The 23,731-nt window shown below is 35.1% G+C and overlaps 2 protein-coding genes across 2 annotated transcripts in view; one reads left to right on the forward strand and one right to left on the reverse strand.

Annotated features, from left to right (window-relative positions):
- Window positions 1–8,246, forward strand: part of LOC137396451 (denticleless protein homolog) — a 36,305-nt gene extending 28,059 nt beyond the window's left edge. Inside the window, exons 11-14 of the mRNA XM_068082735.1 lie at window positions 982–1,170; window positions 6,406–6,543; window positions 6,635–6,732; window positions 7,704–8,246. Of these exons, the coding sequence (XP_067938836.1) occupies window positions 982–1,170; window positions 6,406–6,543; window positions 6,635–6,732; window positions 7,704–7,793 (515 nt within the window). The 3' untranslated portion in view covers window positions 7,794–8,246. The remainder of the gene's footprint in view (window positions 1–981; window positions 1,171–6,405; window positions 6,544–6,634; window positions 6,733–7,703) is intronic.
- A 3,602-nt stretch (window positions 8,247–11,848) lies between these two features.
- The window catches only part of LOC137397199 (sodium- and chloride-dependent glycine transporter 2-like), a 44,965-nt gene continuing 33,082 nt past the window's right edge, over window positions 11,849–23,731 (reverse strand). Inside the window, exons 12-16 of the mRNA XM_068083487.1 lie at window positions 20,407–20,546; window positions 18,409–18,489; window positions 17,050–17,226; window positions 15,793–15,924; window positions 11,849–12,004 (exon numbers count right to left, since the gene is read on the reverse strand). Coding sequence (XP_067939588.1) covers window positions 11,849–12,004; window positions 15,793–15,924; window positions 17,050–17,226; window positions 18,409–18,489; window positions 20,407–20,546 — 686 coding nt within the window. The remainder of the gene's footprint in view (window positions 12,005–15,792; window positions 15,925–17,049; window positions 17,227–18,408; window positions 18,490–20,406; window positions 20,547–23,731) is intronic.

Genomic DNA, 23,731 nt, shown 5'->3' on the forward strand with positions numbered 1-23,731 from the left:
CTAGTTCAGCATTTTAGGGAGTTCATTTACTTTGTTGCTAGTAAACCAACAGATGGTTGCTTGATATTTAGTAAAGACTTGCTTTTAACTAATGCTCCAACGTTTTGACTGCTGGCAGTAAATGGTTTGTTATATCATCCAGCTTGTTTATGTAAACTCAACTCATGCTTGGTGCAGTCTCGAGTGGCAACCTCAGGAGTGCAGCTGTCTATGTGTGAAAAAAAAACTTCTTCAGACATTCTGAGCAATTTAAATATACTATCTAATTTAAAATTAATCTTAATAATTCTTTAAAATTTACTACTTGAATTGATACCCTTTTTCAATCTTGCGATTTGACCTGTTACTGAATTTAGATTTGTCTCCCTTGGCTGTCAGCTATTCAGAACACACATGGCCTAGTAATCGAACTTGCCTGACCTGTGAGAGGCTTGTCATTACATAAAGAGAACATCTATGCTAAACCAACTGTTAGCATTTTTCAAGCAGTTTATTAAGTTTCCACACAGGATGGTGTAGTGACACCTGGGTGCACCAGTGCGCGATGCTGGGTTGACAAGCGCTTCCATAGGGCACCATGGTAGAGCGATGGTTGTTCCATTCCTTATGCCAAGGTATATGTTTGCATGTGAAAAACAGAAAAGCAAGACCTGTGCGCATGCACAAGTGCAACGCTGCTGGTTGCTAAGGTAGTTTTTACAGCACAAAGATGGCCCATCGCGTGGGTATTTTGCTGCCAAACAGCGACACTGAATCACGAGAGAATTAGAACAGCCCAAATGTTTCAATGATGATATTGCAGCGCCCTATGGGGAGGGGGGTGTCACTACACTACAGCTGTGTGGAACCTTGGTAAATGGCTCCATTGTAACCATCATGAGTAATTTTATAATTCATAACATCATCGGTAGAGCTCAGTCTATCTCTTACTGGCATAATTTGATTCTATCTTTTGAACTATGATAAGCTTATGTTCCACAGGCCCCTCGAACCCGGTGAATCAAGCTAAGAGGAGGCTTATGGACAATGAGTGCTTTCATCCTAGCAGCAAGAGACTAAGGGACGATGTACCATTGTCCCCTTGTAGTCCTAGCCTCAGCTCTACCCAATCACCCATCAGAATCAACAACAGCAGCAAAATTATAGTTAATATAACACCAACAAGAGCAAGTATGGGCATAGAGTGATTTGTACCGTTGTACATTATATTTATCAATGCATTAGGTTTACCCCAGAGGTGTTACACTTCTGATATAGAAGTTAAAATGACAGATAACTTGACATGTAGTAGAGGTTTGACTGTAATTTCATACCTAGAGGTTTGACTGTAACTTCACATCTAAAGGTATGACTGTAACTTTACACGTAGAGGTTTGACTGTAACTTCACAACTAAAGGTATGACTGTAACTTCAAACCTAGATGTTTGACTGTACTTTCACATCTATGGGTTTGACTGTAACTTCACGCGTAGAGGTTTGACTGTAACTTGGCATCTGAGGCTTTGACTGTAACTTTACATCTAAGGGTTTGACTGTAACTTCACTCGTAGAGGTTTGACTGTAACTTCACATCTGAGGGTTTGACTAACTTCACACATAAAGGTTTCACTGTTACTTCACATTTAAGGGTTTGACTGTAACTTCGCACGTAGATGTTTGACTGTAACTTCACATCTGTAGATGTTTGACTGTAACTTCACATCTAAGGTTATACTGTAACTTTAAACCTAGATGTTTGACTGTACCTTCACATTTAAGGATTTGACTGTAACTTCACACGTAGAGTTTTGACTGTAACTTCACACGTAGAGGTTTGACTGTAACTTCACATCTAAAGGTTTGACTGTAACTTCACATCTAAAGGTTTGACTGTACCTTCGCATCTAAAGGTTTAAGTGTAACGTTTTCATGATCATGAGTGATAGTATCACCAGTGATTGAGTTAAACATTTACCTAGTTCACCCTAAGTGACAGGATTCTAACTGTGGCGTCAACTTGAAATAACTTATGTTAGTTAAAACAAGGTTTTCATGTGAGAATGCAGTCAAACTTTGAAATTCATTCATTTCACGAATTTTGTTGGCAATTCTTATACATTCATCGCATTCTTATACAACTGTATCACATTTTATTTATTTCACAACTCAACAACATACAATACAAATTCATACTTTAGGTAATATCTCATGTCCTTGAAACAACTGGTATAAAATTAAAGTGTACATAAGAAACTTGATTATTAAAGTGACAACTGTTATTAAGGTTTTATTGTTACCTTGGAGACACATAAACAGAAATGAACGTTTAGCTATATCTAGGTTCAAAGAGACGTAGTGATAGAAATATGCGCTGTCACTTACTCCAACTTAGATTAGGTTAATTTTAAACATTAGGTTTAAAGATTTTAAAGATTAGGTGAATTTTGAACATACCGTAAAATTTCTAATTGAACGCCATGACGCTCTAGTTTTCAACCCTTCTTTTATAAAGGCGGCCAATTGGAGGTGGCGTTCAAATAGAGTCTGGCCCTATATTTTTTAAAATTAGAATTTTGGGAAGATAAATTTAGCCCTTTTACGCCCTATATTTTGCCTCTCTTTTCGGTGGAGCGATATTAAACATTTTGAATGCAATAAATATGCTAACATATCTCCAACTTGTCAAAGATCTCTTAATAAATGTGCATTGAGAAACTGAGAAATATCTCTACCAGTTGATATCTATTGCTTGCAATTGACCTGCGATGATATTATGGCCTGTGTACTGCTTTGCAATTACAGTCAAACATGGTTAACTCGAACTTCACGGGACCGAGTAGCCTGTCTTGACAAGCTGTTGTTTTTGCGTAGTTGCCCCCCCCCCCCCCCCGTCGAGCAACAACAGCTTGTCACAAGAAGTACTGCACCTGATGCATCAGCTGCACATATAAGGAGTTGTTCTCTTCCGTCTACGCGGCTTGGCCGCGATGCTATGTCGGTCGCTCCATTGGTAATCATACTGGATTTCACGCAAAAATTTATGTAGAAAAATTAAGATAAGAACGTTTAACTGGCGACCCCTCTCTGCAGTAAACTTTATTAGAATTTGAGAACTTAGGCAACAACAGCGACTAAACATGTCGTTATTTGTGCGCTCAGTCAGTTTTATTTCTATTTTTGTATCAGTCAGTTTTATTTGTTTTTATGGATTTTATTTTGAGTTTGTTTTATTCTTAAGTTCTACTAAAGTTTATCACAAAAACTGGTCTTTGGTTAAACGTTGTAATCTTGTTTTTTTCTACATAAATTTTTGCGTGAAATCCGTTATGATTACCAATGGAGCGACCGACATAACATCGCGGCCAAGCCGCGTAGACGGAAGAGAACAACTCCCTATAAGTGCAGCTGATGCATCAGGTGTAGTACGTCTTGTGACAAGCTGTTGTTGCTCGCCGCTCGACGGGGGGACAACTACGCAAAAAAACAGCTTGTCAAGACAGGCTCGGGACCGAGCGAAAGTGTTCGAATTATCAGAGCGTTCAAGTTATCAGAGCACTGTCACAAGTCCATGTATTTACTTATTTATTAGTAGATACATGTACATATACAAACTATAATATAAACCAAAAGCACAAATGGCTTGTTTCAAATTAAATGCTTTTAATGTAAAGTTTAAAACGTTTTTATCAAAAAGTATAGAGATTTTTCTATCACTTGAGATTGGTTTGTTGTTTGAGGTGATGTTATTGCCAGGACGTTTTTTAGATTGACATTGGCAAAACTTGATCATTGTTGAAATGCTCAAAAGAAAAGACATCTTTTTCTTTTGAGCGTTTTACCCACAATCAATTTTGTCGATTTTTCTTGAAGTTTATGCAAAGATTACCTCACTTCCGAAGGGCGATCGCTAAGCGGATGTTTGGTAAAATCTATTTTCTTTCATATTATACAAAATAATAATATAACTGCGTATAGAATAAATGATGTAACTAATATAATTTGTAGAAAGTGATAGCAGAATGTTGCGAAATGATAGATGCGTGTAATTATTTTATTCTAAAACTAATCTACACGTCAGAAGGACTGGTTCGGAATTCTCAGAGCGATGATTGTTAGGCCCAATTTGATTGTTCTATACTTCCAGGGATTAAACCAATTAAAACGCCGTGATTGTTATAGGAGAGCGCATTAGTTGGCTTAATTGACCAATGGCACACAAGTCGATTTCATACGTCATATATTGATGATTACCAAAACACTTATGTTTTTTGGTAGACCTGTGTTTGACTGGCTATATCTCAGCTTCTGGTTGGTCAATCTCTTTGATTCTTTTTTTAGAACATCAGTCAACACCTCAAGATAAATAATAAAGCATAAAAATATTATGCTTTCTCTATTCTTTAAGTAATAAAAGGAAAATATTTATACTTTCTGATAAAAATTGTTAAAACATTACATGAGAGGTCCCTTAACTTGCAACAAGCAATCAATGCTTTTGATTTATATATAGTTTGTATATATACTGATAAATACAAGAATATATGCACTTGTGACAGTATTCTCATAACTTGAACGCTCTGATAACTCGAACACTTTTTCTCGGTCCCCGTGAAGGTTGAGTTAGCCGAGTTTCACTGTATATATTTCTCAAAGTATGTCATATGTCGTATATCTGTCTGTCATTCCGGCTATAGCTATTATTAGAATAGCTGTAGCTGGACAACAATGCAGACGCAAAGTCATGGCTTACCGGCATTAGAAAGCCTAGCTTATTGAACAGCCTACTGGAATTTTTCATTGGCAATGTGCTAGGCAAATAGCTTCAAAGTTCAGTTGTTTAACAAAGTTTTAAAACCTTTACAGTTGTTTTTATTTTTCTGCACAAAACACTTCTCTCATGATATGTTGTTTGAAAGATTGCATGGGAAATGTTGTTATATGGGTCACAGAAACCATGGTTAAGTCACAAATCACGAAGTTGAGTTATTCGACTTTAAAGTTGCACTAACTGAATTTATAATTTTGGTAAGGATTTTTGTAACACGTGCTTCTGGACCAATCAAAGAGTGATCTTTCTGAATCTGAAGTCAGTTTAGATCATAAATGTCTTAAAACCTCAGAAAAAACTCTTAAAACCGTTGCTATGCTAAACAGGAAGTACTAAAAAATGGCGTCCGAAAAACGTAATCGTTTCTTTTTTGCCGATTTGAAGGATAATTCTGACATTTTGGACACTTATAATGAGTACTTTGGTATTCCAACTGATGCCAAAAACAGTGTAAGTAAAGGGAATGACCATGATATATTCCTAACCATTCTTATAAGATTTTTACAATATTTAATTATAAGAATAATTATTCGATTTTATAAGATTTGATTATAAGAAAAATTATTCGAATTTGCAACATCAAAGTATAGTGATTATGTGCAATATGTTGCTGTTATTACTTTTTTGTTAAACATTTTGTTGATCATACTACGGTTGTGCTCAATATCGCGGCACTGCCAAGCCGTTTTTAATATCTGCAAAATTAGGTAATACATTTTCTTATAGATATACAGCCATTTCTATGACAACCAGCCAAAATCTGTTTAGACTTTTAAATTCAGCATAATGTTTTCGATATGAAGACAGAAATCTAGATAAATATCACAGCCTCTTAATATTGGTTGCTATGACGTTTTGAAATGTAAACAAAACTGTGCATCGGTTTTCGTTTCTCAGACTTTAACACCAGTTTTCTCGGAACATGGTTTCGCACTGATGGTAAACATACATTCAGTTTATTGACCATAAAATCTGCTGTATTTAAGCTAGAATCAAAATTTTTTTTGCAAAATAACTGAGAATTTTCTCCTTCTTTTAATGCAGATAACTCTAAATCTTATAATCCCGACTTGACCATGGTTTCTGTGATCATGACACATATGTTAAATACAAATCAATTTTCTGGCTAAAGACTTTTTTATTACCCGGGCAACGCCTGGTAGCACAGCTAGTATGCTATAAATCTGCAAATTTATAAGTTATATAATGATAATCGATCCAATGATACAAATATATATTCATGAACAAGTGAAATAAACAAATCGTACTTATATTGCATGCAGAAACAAAAGTTAACTTTTTAAAACAAAAATATTTGCATCGTTTGCTCGGATAACTGCGTTCTGATTATTGCTTTCGATGGATTGGCATTCAATTAGAGGTTTTATGGTAAACTCACTAATATATGTTCTATTCTTTGTCAAGGTATTATTTGTAATTTTTATCAACTTTTATGCTTTTTTCACAAAATAGGAACTTTCTGAAACGCTTTGCAACTCGTGAGCTGAAAATTACTTCGGGTGTTGATAGTACTTTGCAGCTTTCACTTCTACCAATTGACCCCTGATTGACCCCGCAATACTGACTGGTGTTTTAGAAAAGCTGAATGATTTCTCGTCACCAACAGCCAATCTCCCCAATTCTGTTCTTGATCCTCAGCAAACACCTAAACGTTACGACAAGGAGAACTCCTGTAGTAAGCAGGCTGCTGATTGGCTCAGCCAGCTCAGTCAAGGTAGATACTCGCTGTCTCATTTGCTGACACCAACTAGTATCTCTTTTCTATCAGCTGTGACGTTGTCGGTGCTAATCCAATCATATTGTAGAAAAGAAACATAAGTTAACATCACCCAGCTGTTCAACGGGGCCAGCCGTGACACCCACGAGAGCTGCCAACAGAGGAACTGTCAATTCTAAATCCAAGGTATGCGCTGAGTTATCTGCTCCTGTGTGTTTAGACATTACGCTTCTTCATTAACCATAGTGCAACTTCTCCATTTCTACGGATGTACCATTTGAACCTGTTTAAATAGGTGTACAACATTGCACAAAATAGTACAGTGTGCATCAGATTTCATAGATGTATTGCAATCATTGCTGAATTCATCTTCAAATTATATGAGTATGTCTTTCAGGAGGATGATACATCTATTCACTTGTTGCTAAAAACATATTACCCCTGTGTACATGTGTGCTAACTCTTTATATGTGCATGCTTGTGAATGTGCTTAAGGTCATGTGACTGCATGATTCAGCTTTGGTTATCTGTTGTATAGGTTTCCATGGAAACATAGATAGAGTTAAACCCTTACACATGAAGTTATTCTTTCGGAGATCTGTCTCATAAACTAAAGTAATAAAGTATTGGGTCGAAAATTCCTCTAAAATTTGAATTTTGAACTATGTTTACTAATTTCTTATTGCGTTTATTGTTTCTACCTTCAGCCTTTTCACTTCCACTAATAAAACTGTAACGCTTTTAGAAACCTAGAATGTTGGAAGTTATCAGTTATATACTTCAATTTCACATCATAAATTGGAAATTTGTATGCCATGTATGTAGAGGGTTGACTGCACATATAAGTTTGTATGTCGAGTCAACTGTAGGGGCTACACTGTATATAAAAGATTGTCTATCTAGGCAACTGTAAGGGCGCTACTGATTTATATTGAAGCAATAGAAGGGGCTCTATCGTACATATCAGTTTGTATGTCGAAGCAATTGAAGGGATCCACTCTACTTGTAAAATTGTACGTTGAATAAGATTTTTACACTACATCTACATTGTTGATCTCTGCTCGTATATATGAACTTGCTCGTTCAAGCAAGATGAATCTGAAGCAGGTAATATACTTTGTATCCTGCAATGACTTCTTGCTTGTCTTTTCTTACAGACACCAACTGGAAGTAAGAGAGTCGTGCAGACTCTGATGAAGTACTTTAGCCCTAGCTCCAGCTCTTCCGACAATAAAGGTAGCACATAGACATGCAAAAGGGTAAATTCAATAATGACTTTATGCCTTCATTCACTCATTACTGGTACTCATGCGCAGCCTTAGTTATACTGTACTCAGGAGATGACAACTCTGACTGCTATATTATATGATACTTGAAATATTATAAGAGTTTATATTTTTGTGGTAATCTTTTGCCAAGTTTCCAAATATTATATTGCTTTCACACGACATTGCTCTTTTTAATAGAAAGGGGGATAATTCTTTCCTTTGTACTGTTCAATGGTGGCTGTAGGATTTACAATACATAAGCTGTTCCATGATACAAATGACTCAGCAATATTTCAATTTTAGTCTCCTATTTTCAATATAATCAATATGCATAGATTTATAGATATAATAAAATTGCATGCCCAACATATGTTACATTAATGAAAAGGAGTAAAATGGAACTGCTGATGTAGGTTTGTCAACAAAAATGGAAGATAACTGGTCGCCTGTGTGCTTGATGTTAGCGATTCTGCTTAGTTCATGTTTTGTTTTTAGTTCTCAAGTCTTCAATATTCTGAGATATTAATAGTCCGATGTGAATACAAGTCATGAAAACTTAGAGGTTTATTCTTTCCATAAATCTTTTGAATAGATGTAGAATTATGATTTTGAATATAGAATAAGTTAGTCAAACCTAAATATATGAAGTTCATTGTTGCTACATATATATATATGTCAAATATATAAATGTCAAATATATAAATGTCAAATATATATGTCAAATATATATATATGTCAAATATATATATATGTCAAATATATATACAGTGAAACATGGATAACTCGCCCTCAGATATAGCGAACACATGGTTAACTCGACTGGATTTGCTTGGTCCGTTCCCACGCAATGATAAATGGCTCTATATAACTCGTACTCAACACTGTTATAACGAACTGTTTTTTGCCCAACGGCCACCGAAACGGTTCCTATCGCTTTAGAAAATCACTTTATTCCAAGCCATAGAGGTAAACCTCAACTTTTCGTATTTCATAAGCGTCGTTATTACCTCCATCGGCAAAATATTTTTGTCAACGACTTTTCTAAAGGTTTGGTGAAATTTGATTTATCCTGCTATGCGATGAATAGCACGGGCTAGCCGGGTCACGCGCGCAAGGATTTTCGCCACGCACATACAAAACAAAAACAGCATGTTGTTTTTGTTTTGTATTTGCGTGGCGAAAATCCTTGAGTGCGTCGCGTAACCCGGCTAGCGGTGATGAATTCCGACGTTGATTCCGTGTTGAATCAACGTCGGAATGTTGAATGTTTAAAACGTCTTAAAATTGTATTAAGTAATAAAACGTATATGTTGTCTAAAAAAACTATTCATCATTTGACCTAAACACAGAATACGTGTGTACATTCAATAAGTATCCATTCAAAAAGCGTGAGTGATATACAATGTACCGTAAAACCTCGTAAAACTTTTAATTGAACTGCCTTGGAGTGTTGCTCTTAACGAATCCCAGGTAAAGTAAGATAATCTGTGCATAAACTTCAAGAAAAATCGGCAAAATTGATCGTGGGTAAAACGCTCAAAAGAAAAAAATGTCTTTTCTTTTGAGCATTTCAGCAACGATCAAGTTTCGTCAATGTCAATCTAAAAAACGTCCTGGCATTAACATCACCTCAAACAACAAACCAATCTCAAGTGATAGAAAAATCTCTATACTTTTTGATAAAAACGTTTTAAGCTTTACATTAGAAGCATTTAATTTGAAACAAGCCATTTGTGCTTTTGATTTATATTATAGTTTGTATATGTACATTTGTCAAAATTTTATATGTAAAACTTGACTGTGTTTGCACTGAAGTTTATTATTATATTCATATTTTATATACAAACCTCTACTTACGAAAGGCTCAACATATAAAAATTTTTAGTTGTGAAACATCTTTCGGTAAAAATTTTGTTTCGATTTGGGAAGTATGTTTCCAGACTAGTTTTTTGATTTCATTTGTTGTATAATTTGGAGTTATCATATATCACGTGCAGATTAGGACACCTTCCCTTTTTGGCAATTCAAGTTCTACGTTTTCTGTATGGTGACAGTTTTTCAGTTCACGCTGATGTAAATAAATCTTTTTACTTAGACTGTTAAAAACATTTATTCTGACTAATACAACACCCCCTCTTCTGACTGCCGTCCTCCCACTCCCCTGCGGTCTTCACTTAGCCTCGTCTAGGCAGCCAATACCTAAGGTAAACCAACGAACGTACTGTTAGTGGTTTTTATTCATTATTTATCTGTTCTTTCTTGCATGTGTAGTTTATTATGTAATAATATAATTCTAACATGTATTTGTTATGGAATTTAACCTTTACAGGTATTTATAATTTATACAAAGGGTAAGTCTGAGTTTTGTCGGGCCTTAGAACGGATTGGGGCATTTATATGGTAAGATCGGTTTCTGCTTACGAAAATTTCTTTTCTTTAAACGGCTTCCGTAATGAATTAATTTCGCAAATAGGGTTCCACTGTAATGTTATAGTTCCCATGATAGGCTAGTTAGTTGCATCACTATTAACCAGTATATAATCCCTATAGCAGGAAGTAGACCTACACAAGCTAGTTAGTATATTGCTGCTGAACTATTAAAAGGCAACTGCACTCGGCATTCAGTAGAAGAACCGGAATATTTCATAAAAATTGCTAATCGCTAAAACTTTTGAAAATTTATTTATATGACACAGGGTTTAGTTGAGCTTGACCTTCATTTGGTAGAGTTGTGATGTTGCACTCGCTTGTCCTTCACAGACAGCAATACAGTAGAACGCTGGGATATGGTGGACCTCGTATATGACTTTTTAAAGTGGTGATATGGACTATGATGGTTTTTTTTGTAGCCCAGGTTTGCGGTAGTTTTCCGCCTTACGGCAAAAAACTGAATTACATAAAAGGTCATGGGCAAAAATAAGAAAAGTTGTCGTTGGTTTGGATGCCTTGCTAGATTTAGCGCACAAAACATACAGAAAAGATTCCCATACAGATTGTGTTGATGATAGGTCCGTGGGTCATTTCATAAATATTTTGAGCAGTCGCCAAAAACGGGCTTCTTTGCATAGGGTTTTTCCAACATAACGTCGTCAGAAAGAGTAGATGTTACCTTATGATACCAAACCTGAAACATTAATGTATCCTGGGGTTCTACTAACGTTTGTTTTGTTTCACGCTTTGTTGAATTCTTTTTATTACTTCATATCGGTTTCACAGGTAACAATTTTTGCTTCTCCCTTTATCGTCACTAGCAACTTTGAGACTCACAGCTAACAATTTGAAGTTTGATTTAAACACTAACAATTTAATTAACGATTTAAAAACATTCACACGAGATAAAAATTGATGCAACAATTTGCTAATTCTTCACTTAACTCAGATAGTGTTTCATATTGCCCTCAAGGATTTGTGGGAACATTTTGGAAAATGATGTGTTGATATCTTAATAATTTTGGTCACACTCTAAGGAGAGAAAAAACTATCAAGAGGCTGAAAAAACATCATATTCCTCATCGTTACCTGAAACAACTGTATCCTGGGATTCTACTGTATGTATCCATCAATGGTGCAGACAACTCTGAATCTTTAAAAACCTGCATTTTCACTAGTGCTTATCAGCAGAAAATGAGAACGAGCCTTGAAAAACAGGTTTATCTAACAGGCTAACTCGGAGAGGTGGGAAACTTTATATGTATTTTTGGTAGTTAAAAATTGATTTTTACAATCCTATTGCAAATAAAACAGATGTTTGGATTCAGTAAGGCATTTGCATAAACAGAAGATTACATTGAGTACATTGAGTAAATTTAAAGGTATGATAAAATATAGAGTCCTGGTTTATGCGCAGAACACAGGCTAGATCAGTGTATATTGAAGGCACAGGCTACGTGAGTGTTAGTGAGAGCACAGGCTACACCAGTAAATAATAGGGGTGCACACAGGCAACACCCCGCATTTGGCAGGGTTTTATGAATGTTGCGGTTTGAGAATCTCGGCGCCCATACATGCATACTGCTATGCGCGTGGTACACAAGCTATAAAGGAGCGCTGCTGGTCTTCTCAAGGTCAATGGCACTCTTCGCTGCCGCCAGAGGCTCTGAGTGTTTTCTCTCTGTGTTAACTTTGCTCTTCACTGGGCCTGTTTCTAGTTCAGGGGCCACCTTTGAAGATCTCGCTACCTTCTGGCCTATCTGAATGTAAAAAGGAATTGGCGTGAAGCTGTCCAATGACAGTATAAACATGGGCAGTTTATGTTATAAGTGTTGGGCAATCAAAGACATCTTAGGACAAATATAGTGCGTCAAATATTCGGTAGAGGTCAGTGTTATAACCTTCATTTCCTGATTGGCTACAGAGCCGTATAGTTTCACAGAGTCCTGCAGCTAACAGAAGCGTATACGGGAGCTCGCTCGATTCCAAACAAACAGGCCACGCCTACTATTTTTATATAAGTTATAATGGAGAGGTCGCAACATTAATCAACAAAAACTACTCCCATTAGCAGTAACTTTAAAATTGATTGTTGTATCATGAACCATTTGAAAGAAAACAAAATTTCCTACAAAAATCTGCTAATAACGGTTTTGTAAAAACGTAAAGTAAATGCAAAAAAGAGCGGTATTGAGAGCACGGTATGAATATTCCATTAGAGATCAGTATGTCGATCCGGTTTGTTTGGAATCCGACGTTTTTGTTTCCGGTTTTGGTCGCGAGACTTTTTAAAGCTATATGACTCTGCCAGTACAGAGCTGTATAACTTCACAGAGTTTCGCTGCTAACGGATGCGCATATCGAAGCTCGCACGGCTCCAAACAAATAAGCCGCCCCCGCTATTGTTTTATATAAGTTATAACGGTGAGGCCGCAACACTAACCAACAAAAATTACTCCCATTGGCAGTCGCTCTGAAATTGATTGTTGTATTATACACCATTTAAAAAAAGACAAAATTCTCAACAAGAACCTACCAGTGATTTTTTTGTAATAAAGTAAAGTAAATGCAAAAGAGTGAGATGTTGAGAGCGAGGTAAGAATATTCCATTAGAGATCAGTATGTCGATCGGAATTGTTTGGAATCAAGCGTTTTTGTTTCCGGCTCTTGGTCACGCGACTCTGTGAAACTATACGACACTGATTGGCTAAAGTACACAAGTTCTTTGTTTATCATCATTCTCCAAGTCACCACACAAGCCATTTTTACTTGAAGACAGACTTACACAAAAATCTACAAAAAAGTATTTTTCTATCATTTGCGATTGTTTTTGATTTTAAAAGTGAACTGACTGCCAGGATGTTCCAAGATTAAAATTGATAAAACTTGATCATAGTTAAACCACTCAAGAAAAATGACATCACTAGTTGGTATCACTGCTTTAGGTGATATCAGCTATTGTGTTCAAGTTACAGCATTATAAGTTTATATCCTGTCTGTTTCTTTGCAACTATCAAACTTTCGTTTTAACCGCAATCGAGTTGTTTTAAATTTTAATATTGGAATAGCAAGGTATTCGGGAATAGCAAGGTTCCTCAAACATAAGACAAAAAGGCAAATAATAGAAAAATACGGGCTCTTTAAATAAATATCTTTCGGATAAAGTCTATTAAAATTTCAAGAAAGTTCATCTTAAGGTAAAATCTTTGTTTTAAAATGTATTTTGAACTCCATTTTCCTTTTTTTTGATACGAAAGGTACAATTTCTAAAGATATAATTTCCAAAGATCCAACTTCCTTAAGGTACAACTTCCAAAGGTACAATTTCCAAAGGTACAACTTCCAAAGGTACAATTTCCTAAGCTACAATCCCCTAAGGTATAGTACCCAAGGTACCCTCTACCCCAAGTACCCCCTACCCAAGGTACCCTCTGCCCCAAGTACCCCCTACCCAAGGTACCAAGGGTATTGCCACAAAATAATTGTGCAACTAATTTCTCTAACCAGTAATTAGCCTAAACTGAGGCTTTCTTCATGAACAAAATAACCACAGGCTTATAGCTCTGGTCATCTTGTACGGAGTTTCAAAACACATTGGAAGATCCCTGTTTCCTTCCCTAATGATATGTTTTGTATTCTTCATGCTATTTTGTATTGTTACAAGTTTCGTGTCATCTAAAATATTTTGTCGAAGACAGTTCACTCATTTAATTCTCATAAAGGTCAATATTGCGCATCTACGTAGTTTCCTCCCATTACAACAGTATGTATTCATCAGATGAGTTATATAGGTCACAGACCCTTATATAGGTTATACATAGTTATAAAGGTCACAGACCCTTGTATAGGTTACAGACCCTTGTATAGGTTACAGACCCTTATATAGGTTACAGATCCTTTCATAGGTCACACACCCTTTTATAGGTCACATACCCTTATATAGGTCACAGACCCTTATATAGGTTACAGACCCTTATATAGGTTACAGACCCGTTTATAGGTCACATACCCTTTTATAGGTCACATATCCTTTTATAGGTCACAGGCCCTTGACAACTACAGTATTGAAATGTAAAATCGACTATTGCAAATCAAGCAAAACTATAAGTATTCCAGCGCAGTATTATGCAGTGGTTAGTGTTGGCCTATCAAGAAACAAAGCATTTTGAGAGTTATCTCCTCTAGCATAGCTGTACATGCTTACTGATGAAGTAGGAAAAACTTCTAAAGATGAAAAACGACTATATAACAAGTAACCTGATTTTATTATTATTATGAATTTAGCAAAAGTGCTGATTTTAAGACTAAAAGGGAAGCTACCCTAGGACACTTTTATTTCGCTAATATTTAGTTTCGTGAGTAGCACACAGAGTAAAATGTCGCTGCAACTTAATTTCGCGGTTCTGATGAGTGTGAAAATATAGTGATGTGAAAATAAATGCAGTGGAAAAACAGATTACATTCCTCAAGTTCAGTTTGCTAATAAGAAAACAAATTCAAATTGGGACTAGTTCGTTTTTGTAAACCGCAGGTTGAAATGTGTGGGTGAGATCGATAGTTCAATTTGATCACTTGCTGCCATTTGTTTCTTGGACTATCAATGATGTTTAGGACCTCCCGCCGTGACTTTCACACTCGAATCCCAAGAAGAAGAAAATAGATCAGTAACAACCAACTTCACAACCAAAACTGTATAACCCTTTCGCTGCCATAAACGCATTTATGCGTTTTCCAGGGGCCACTGCCATAAACGCACTTTTGGACTTTCTTAGTGTAGTAACCTGATTTTATTATTCGTTGACCACATAACCCATGGCCTTTAAGAGTTTTATGAAATTGACTGTGTTGTCCGAAGATTTCTCTATGAAATCAGCCTAAAACAACAAAGCAATTTCAAATTTTTGTTTGAGAATTTCAAATCTAAAAACGAACATTTTTCTGTGAGTTCATTAACTACCGCGCGCGAGTCATAAAACAGGTAATTAGTTGTTGATGACAGTATAGCCAATCAATATTTAGATTTTTGTGATTATACAGATAATTAAAGTAGCAGCACTGTCTTTAATGTGTCTGTTCTCAACCAAAACTGTATAATGTGGTTGGACCTGGTGAGGGTTGATATTTTTTTTGGTTGGTAATAAAATTCATCACTACAATAATCATTCTTCAATTTTATGACTTCACCTACCAGACTTTCATCCTCATCAGTTACAAATTCGGTGACTAAACTGATATCATCTTAATTTGCTTTGCCATGCTGCTCAGTCGGTGTATCTATAATGAGTTTACTAGAAATTTCCCATTGAGCCCAACCACAGACAAAAATTGCCTGCATTTCTAATATGAAAATTTTATTGTGGATATCAATGAACAAAGCTATTTAATTTCGCGTTTTCGCTCGTTTGTTAAGATAGTTTAGTTTCGCTCATGAAATTTTCGCGAGAAGATGACACAGCGAAAATGCTAAAATTAGATGACGCGAATACATAAGTGTCCTAAGGTATATAACAAGTTAGCATCTAACATACTGCTTCTATTCTCAACTCACCTCTGACACGCCAAAAACTGTTGATGCCCTGTCTCTTATTGGATGAATCTGCCAATCTTTCACATAATCGACGTACATTCTATGTCTTGGCAAAGCGGGACCCCACTCACGGCTGGGTTTAGATGCAGCTTTCTGTAAGGGGAGTAAACGTTTGAATATACACTCAAACATGGATAACTCGCCCACGAATAGCTCGAACACATGGTTAATTCGAACGGTTTCTTTGGTCCGTTCCCACGTAATGATAAATTGCTATAGATAACCCGACCTCAACTCTGTTAACTCGAACGGTTTTTTGCCCAACGGCTACCGAAACGGTTGTTATCGCTTGAGAAAATCACTTTATTCCAAGCCATAGAGGTAAACCTCAACTTTTCATAATTCATAAGCGTCGTTATTACCACCATCGGCAAAATATTTTTGTCAACGACTTTTCTAAAGGTTTGGTGAAATTCGATTTATACCAAACATCCGCTTAGCGATCGCCCTTCGGAAGCAAGGTAAAGTTTTTTTGTGAATATTATTTATTGAGGTTTTCATGAGAAAATAGTGTTCTGTTGACCTCATAGTTAAAAGTGAAATAATCTTTGCATAAACTTCAAGAAAAATCGGCAAAATTTATCGTGGGTAAAACGCTCAAAAGAAAAAGATGTCTTTTCTTTTGAACATTTCAACAACGATCAAGTTTTGCCAATGTCAATCTAAAAAACGTCCTAGCAATAACATCACCTCAAAAAACAAACCAATCTCAAGTGATAAAAAAATCTCTATACTTTTTGATAAAAATCGTTTTAAACTTTACATTAGAAGCATTTAATTTGAAACAAGCCATTTGTGCTTTTGATTTATATTATAGTTTGTATATGTACATGTATCTACTAATAAATAAGTAAATACATGGACTTGTGACAGTGCTCTGATAACTTGAACGCTCTGATAATTGGAACACTTTCGCTCGGTCCCATGAAGTTCGAGTTATCCATGTTTGACTGTATATACAATTATACCAGTAAACATAGCTTTACTAATCATAACATTAATAAGGTATGAGTGGCTAGTGTGAAGATAACTCTCCAATTTACTCTCAGACTGGCTTTATATTTTCCCACTGAATTATGCAAATTTATAGCCGTCTCCACTTTTGCTTTACTAGCTTCTAGATAGTTTAATAGCTTTAAAAAAACTAATTATAAGAGAGCAAACAATGCATTTCCTATAGACACTCCGAGTGTGAAAGATGAATCGATGAATACGCACAATTCTCTCCTTCAGATTAGCTCCGGGAGTTATCTTGACTTGGTACGCAGCTGCGATAGGAATGGCTGCCACTACATAAATAGAAATGCTCCAGCCAATCAGATTCGCCCAGAGGGGAAATGTATAGTTACCATAGGAGAGTGACTCGAAGTTTACCCAGTCGAAAATCAGCACAAACTAAAATAGATAGTTCCAAAAATTAGTCTCTGAATAAGTCTGTTGACAGTAAGGAAACAGGAAGCTGGATCACCTTTGGACTTGGAAGAACAAACAGGTTTGGTATCAGCATCAATATGTTTCAGCCTTGTCTACACAGGTGAATGTTCTAGACTACCTTCTACGTATCTAGGTTCTAGACTACTGTTCTAGATATTGATACTCAGTAAGGGGCATCATGCCAGTACTTCAATCATTGCCTAGTTGGATGCTTTACATACACATGCCATTTTTAGTAAAACCCAAACTAGTTGAAGGACATACGAAGATCCTTTCATAATTTTGGTAACAGCAAAACAGTTGCCATAATAACTGTCTTGTTTCCTCCAAAAACCTTCAAACAGGCGCCCTCAATGCTAACATAATTAGCCAATGAGATACGAGTGCTACATAATTAACCAATAAGACACGAGTGTTACATAATTATCCAATAAGACACGAGTGATACATTATTAACCAATGAGATACGAGTGATACATTATTAACCCATAAGACACGAGTGTTACATAATTAGCCAATACGACACGAGTGATACATAAGTAACCAATGAGACACGAGTGATACGTAAGTAACCAATGAGACACGAGTGATAGATAATTAGCCAATAAGACACAAGTGACATGTTTAAAACAATTTTAGAAGAGCCTCTGATGTATTTTTCTACCAATGTAGAGGTGAGTCCCTATAGTAGCAGTTTTAACAAGCAGAAAACTCATTTTTGTCAAGTCGGCAATAATTACAAAAAAGACAGCACTTGGAGGAGCCCGGTTTACTGATATACATGTATAAGATAACTAAACTCCTGGCTGCAGTAATCCGACTGTTAGGTATTAAAACAACCTCTTTAACTTTATGACTTCAACTAACATGACTTATCACTCTGTATCACAGGTGTAAAAAAACAATTTCAAACAAATTGTAAATTTTGGAAATTGTATGTTGACAATCACATCGTTTGTTAAAACAAACATTTACTAAATTTTATGTCTTGTTTCAAAAGCTTTCTATGTAGAGATAACTGAATTTACAAGATGATTCTTGCCAACCCAATTCTGATATTAAACTCTGACATAAATGATGCAAAGAAAATGTAGCGAAAACTTGAAATAACTGAAGCATCAAATATACTATAAAACTACACACCAGAATGATGCTCTGACTCCCTCCCATGAGGCAAAACTTCCAGAACAGTGGTGGCTTTCGTCCAATCATGATGTTTACATCCTAGAATAAAGATGGTTGGGGCTACGTTTAGTTAATATATATAATAGCTTTAGTTATATAATAGTTTGAGCTGTACAATAGTTTGAGTTATGTAGTAGTTTGAGTTATACAATAGTTTGTTTGTTTGTTTATTTTCATCTATAATATAACCACAAAAATAATATGAAGAGTGTTTCTCACAGTATAAAAGGACAAGAGAAATAGAAAAAAATTGTCACTCCAGGGAAGGTGATGATGAGGTCCCTGTGCGCAATAGCAAGGCTAATCAAGATGCGGAACCTGAAAGTAGAGTCAGCAGAAATCTGTCTAATTAGTTTAGTCAAGTCTGGCTGTCTGAGGTAGCACTTAAATTCATTTTTGAAAGAATTAGCATTTACAATTTTACGATGTGTAACCTTTGGTAGAATCCATAGCAATGACTCTTGATAATCCAAACAACATTGATCAGCTTTTGATTTAAACAGATATTTTTAGGTTTATGTGTGTTTGACGAGTAGTTAAATGTGTTATTGTCCTGTTTTGGTTTGTTTCATAAAATGTGTTGTGTGCTTTTATAAGTACTTTGTATTTGTATAACTTTTTAATAGTTAAAATTCTATTTAGGTTGAACAGCGGATTAGCAGAAAAATAAGCTTTCTTATTAATTATTCTGAGTAAACGGTTTTGAAAAACTTTAATTATGTTTAAGTAGCAGTCTGGAGCATTTCCCCATGCCTCAACACAATACGAGAGTTTGGAATTGATGAAGGAATTGTACATAATTAGCAAAACATCCCTAGAGAAGTACTGGGACATTCGAAAAAACAACCCAGCATAAGGTCTAAAGTCTTTTAACAGTTTGGATATATGATTGCTCCAATTCATTATAATATATGAGTTATATAATAGTTTGATGTATACAGTAGTTAGAGTTCTACGATAATTTGAGTTATACAATAGTTTGAGTCGTACAATAGTTTGGGTTATACAATAGTTTGAGTTATGCAATAGTTTCAGTTATATAATAGTTTGAGTTATACAATAGTTTAAGTTATATAATAGTTTCAGTTATACAGTAGTTTGAGTTATACAATAGTTTGAGTTGTACAATAGTTTGAATTATATAATAGTTTCAGTTATATAATAGTTTGAGTTATACAATAGTTTGAGTTGCGCAATATTTTGAGTTATACAAGAGTTTGAGTTATATAATAGTTTGAGTTATATAATAATTTGAGTTATATAATAGTTTGAGTTATACAATAGTTTGAGTTATGCAATAGTTTCAGTTATATAATAGTTTGAGTTATACAATAGTTTAAGTTATATAATAGTTTCAGTTATACAGTAGTTTGAGTTATACAATAGTTTGAGTTATACAATAGTTTGAATTATATAATAGTTTCAGTTATATAATAGTTTGAGTTATACAATAGTTTGAGTTGTACAATAGTTTAAGTTATATAATAGTTTCAGTTATATAATAGTTTGAGTTATACAATAGTTAGAATTATATAATAGTTTGAGTTATATAATAGTTTGAGTTATACAATAGTTTGAGTTGCGCAATATTTTGAGTTATACAAGAGTTTGAGTTATATAATAGTTTGAGTTATATAATAGTTTGAGTTATATAATAGTTTGAGTTATACAATAGTTTGAGTTAAATAATAGTTTGAGTTATACAATAGTTTGAGTTGCGCAATAGTTTGAGTTGCGCAATAGTTTGAGTTATACAAGAGTTTGAGTTATATAATAATTTGAGTTATATAATAGTTTGAGTTATACAATAGTTTGAGTTATACAATAGTTTGAGTTATATAATAGTTTGAGTTATACGATAGTTTGAGTTATACAATAGTTTGAGTTATTCAATAGTTTGAGTCATATAATAGTCGACAACACTTAAAGATAGTGGAGAACTCTGTGCATGCAGACCTTGGCGAATCTGTCATAGCCATAGACATATGAAATAGCAAATGTCTCTGTAAGACACACTATCAGCACATTCCAGCCTGAAGCATACTTGTCCACCATTTTGAGCACATAATTTCCTCCTTGCGTGACATAGATGAGTCCTGAAATCAAACTTGTAACTGAACATATTTTGTCTCTATGGTTAACGCCCTCCTACAGGTGACAACTTGCCTTAAATTTGCATGAGTGCCTTGTAATCAGTGTGGCAAAGAAGCACATGCCCGCAACTTGGCTAAACTTACTAAAGCTATGTACCCACTCACTTTGTACTGACTACTTTTTACATGTAAATAAATCTTTAGAGAAACTAAGCTTTACTCTGATAGTCTCATTGGTTATCAATGATATAGAAGGTCAAGGCTGAATGGGTTATCGATGGTAGATAATAGATACGCAAATTTGCTGAGGTAATCAGCGTACATCTAGTCTTGTAATCTGTTATGGATTTTGAACAATTTGGTTTTATTTGGAGTTGTGCCATTTTGCGCTAATGCTATAAGTTGTGAAATTTTTGTGTTTGATTGTTTCGGTAAGTGTCGTAATAAATATAGCGGTTTTTACTGTTTTAGGTTTTTATTATTAAAACTATTAAAGGTTGACTTGCAACAAAATTCACATTACAGTTATTTGGTATCAAAAGGTTCACCATGTTTTACTCTGTTGTGTTATAAGTGCAAAATATGTGGGAATGTGATTACAAGCTCTTAAAAGCTCAAAAACGAAAAGCCACCGCAGATTGAAATCTCTTTATTTATCTGACGTAGTCATTACAGTTTGGTTATCGTCTTGTCACGTGATGTTCTCAGGTGAATCGAAAGGCCAATACAAAGCTCAATATAAAACTTATCGTAGCACTTGTTTATGACAAACATTTCAGATTTTACCGAAGGCCCCGTATCAAATATAGATGCTCGCTACTTTAAGTTTTGTTTCGGCATTATCTAATCGTCAAGTCGTAATCTGATCATGTAACCCAATACTTCGCAAATAATTTTTGCAGCACTTTTCGACTGTCACAGGTGACCAACAGGCTCGTCATAATTATCAGACAATGATATGTACTCCTTCAAGCTAAGGTTAAAAAGTTTAACGAATTTTTACGGTAAGTTATAAGATATCAGTGCTAAAAGTGACAGCGTTACAATGATGATAAAACAGACGCGCAAAAACAATAGACATGGTTTTATTGAATGCGTGAAGTAAATTTGTAAAAATATTTCGACGAATGAGGTTGCATGAAAGTGTAAACAAAAACCATCCTGTAACAACTACGTCCCATTTGAGCCGTTTTGGAAAGGGAATCCAAACTACGGCGGTCTTGTGGCTGCGATTAACTGTTTGTTTTTTAGCTTTTAAGAGCTTGTAATCACATTTCCACATATTTTGCACCTACAACACAACAGAGTAAGACATGGCGAATCTTATGATACCAAATAACTGTAATGTGATTTTTGTTGCAAGTTGCAAAATAATAAAATGGTGTGCTTTCATTTACGTTAATCTGGCAACTAAGGCTTACTAGTGAAACCTATGATTTTAGGTCTGTTAAAGCACCCCTCCTATACACGTATTACTCGACTTTGCAAAAAAATCAACAGACATGATAAAAACACAAATAGCTGTAATGTGATTTTTGTTGCAAGTCAACCTTTAATAGTTTTAAGAACAAAAACCTAATGCAGTAGAAACAGCTATATTTATTATGACACTTACCGAAACAATCAAACACAAAAATTTCACAACTTATAGCATTAGTGCAAGATGACACAACTCCAAACAAAACCAATAAATGTGTGAGCTGCACAGAATGTTTTAAAGTTGTCCTCTGATCGAGTCTCTTACCAAGTCAGACTACAACTTTGGAACTATTACAATTTTACTGCAACTGAAATTGGATGATATCGATCTTTCTAGCCAACTTTCAAACAAGATGTGATTCATTGCTTTTCAAACAAGAAATAGACTTGAAAAAAGATTAATTCAGGACTGAATTGTTTGAAATAAAATATATGATAGCACATGATAGCTGTGACATTTTTATTTTTATTTGCCGCGTAAAGATATCAGAAATTTGAATGACATTTAAAATACATTAAACTAACTGAATGCCAGGCATTGCACAATAATTACCCAATGAATTTGAGTAACTTACCTGGTAAGCTAGTAACTTAAGCTAGTAAAATCTTTACTATATGTCAGAAGCCAGCTTATTAAACATTATTAACCAAACTTATTAACCAGCTTATTAACCAAACGGTTTAACCCGATGTAATGAACATGTGCAATATTATTAATATGTATGGCCAGTTGGACTGTAGTCTACTGGGTTGGCTTGCCAGTGTGCAAGCCTGGAGGTTTTGAGTTGAAATATTCTGGTTTTTTCGTTCCTAAAACTTTATCGCTATAACTTGGCAGGTGAATGACAGACAAAAACTGAAAATTATATATATACATATATTATTATATATAACATATCTATATATAATATATATATATATCTATATATTTCTCAAAATCCGTCTGTATGTCGGAAATCTGGCTATGGATCGTAAAATTTTGGAATAACTATTCCATACCGAAGAGGGTTTGATTTCAGACCTCAGCATTCACCGGTCTTATGCCTAGCCCACTAGACCACATATGTTGAATTGCACACCTGCCAAAATAAGTCAGTATATCAGAGCACTACCTAACTGCTTTACTATGACGCAGGTCATAGCATAACGTCACGAGAAGCTGTTCGCTCACATTATCAAACTGGCTAATACCCTAGGACATTTATGTACATTATTAGCCTCATCTAACATTCGCGTTTTTGCGGAGTCATCCTTTCGCGAAAATTTCATGTGCGAAACTAAACTATCCTAACGAACGAGCGAAAACGCGTAATTAAATAGCTTTGTTCATTGATAGTCAGGCCTGTATTCACTGGTTGCAAGTTGGGGTGGCTAATGTTAGGCGACTAGTTATGACCGCAGTTAAAACGCTAAGAAAAAAGACATCTTTTTCTTTTGAGCGTTTTAACAAAGATCAATTTTGCAGATTTTATTTTAAGTTTATTCGGAGGTTTTTATGCTTTCGATGGGACATGGCCAAGCAGGTGATTGATAAAACTTTATCTTTTGCAAACCTTCATAAAAGTCGTTAACACGAATATTTTGCCGCTGATGATGATAATAATGACGCCTAAGAACTACTAAAAGTTGATGTTTGTCTCTATGGCTTGGAATGAAGTGATATTCTACAGCGATAAAAATCGTGTCCATAGCCGTTGGGCAAATAACTT

The sequence above is a fragment of the Watersipora subatra genome, chromosome 5 (assembly GCF_963576615.1).
Source record: "Watersipora subatra chromosome 5, tzWatSuba1.1, whole genome shotgun sequence".
NCBI classification, from domain to species: domain Eukaryota; kingdom Metazoa; phylum Bryozoa; class Gymnolaemata; order Cheilostomatida; family Watersiporidae; genus Watersipora; species Watersipora subatra.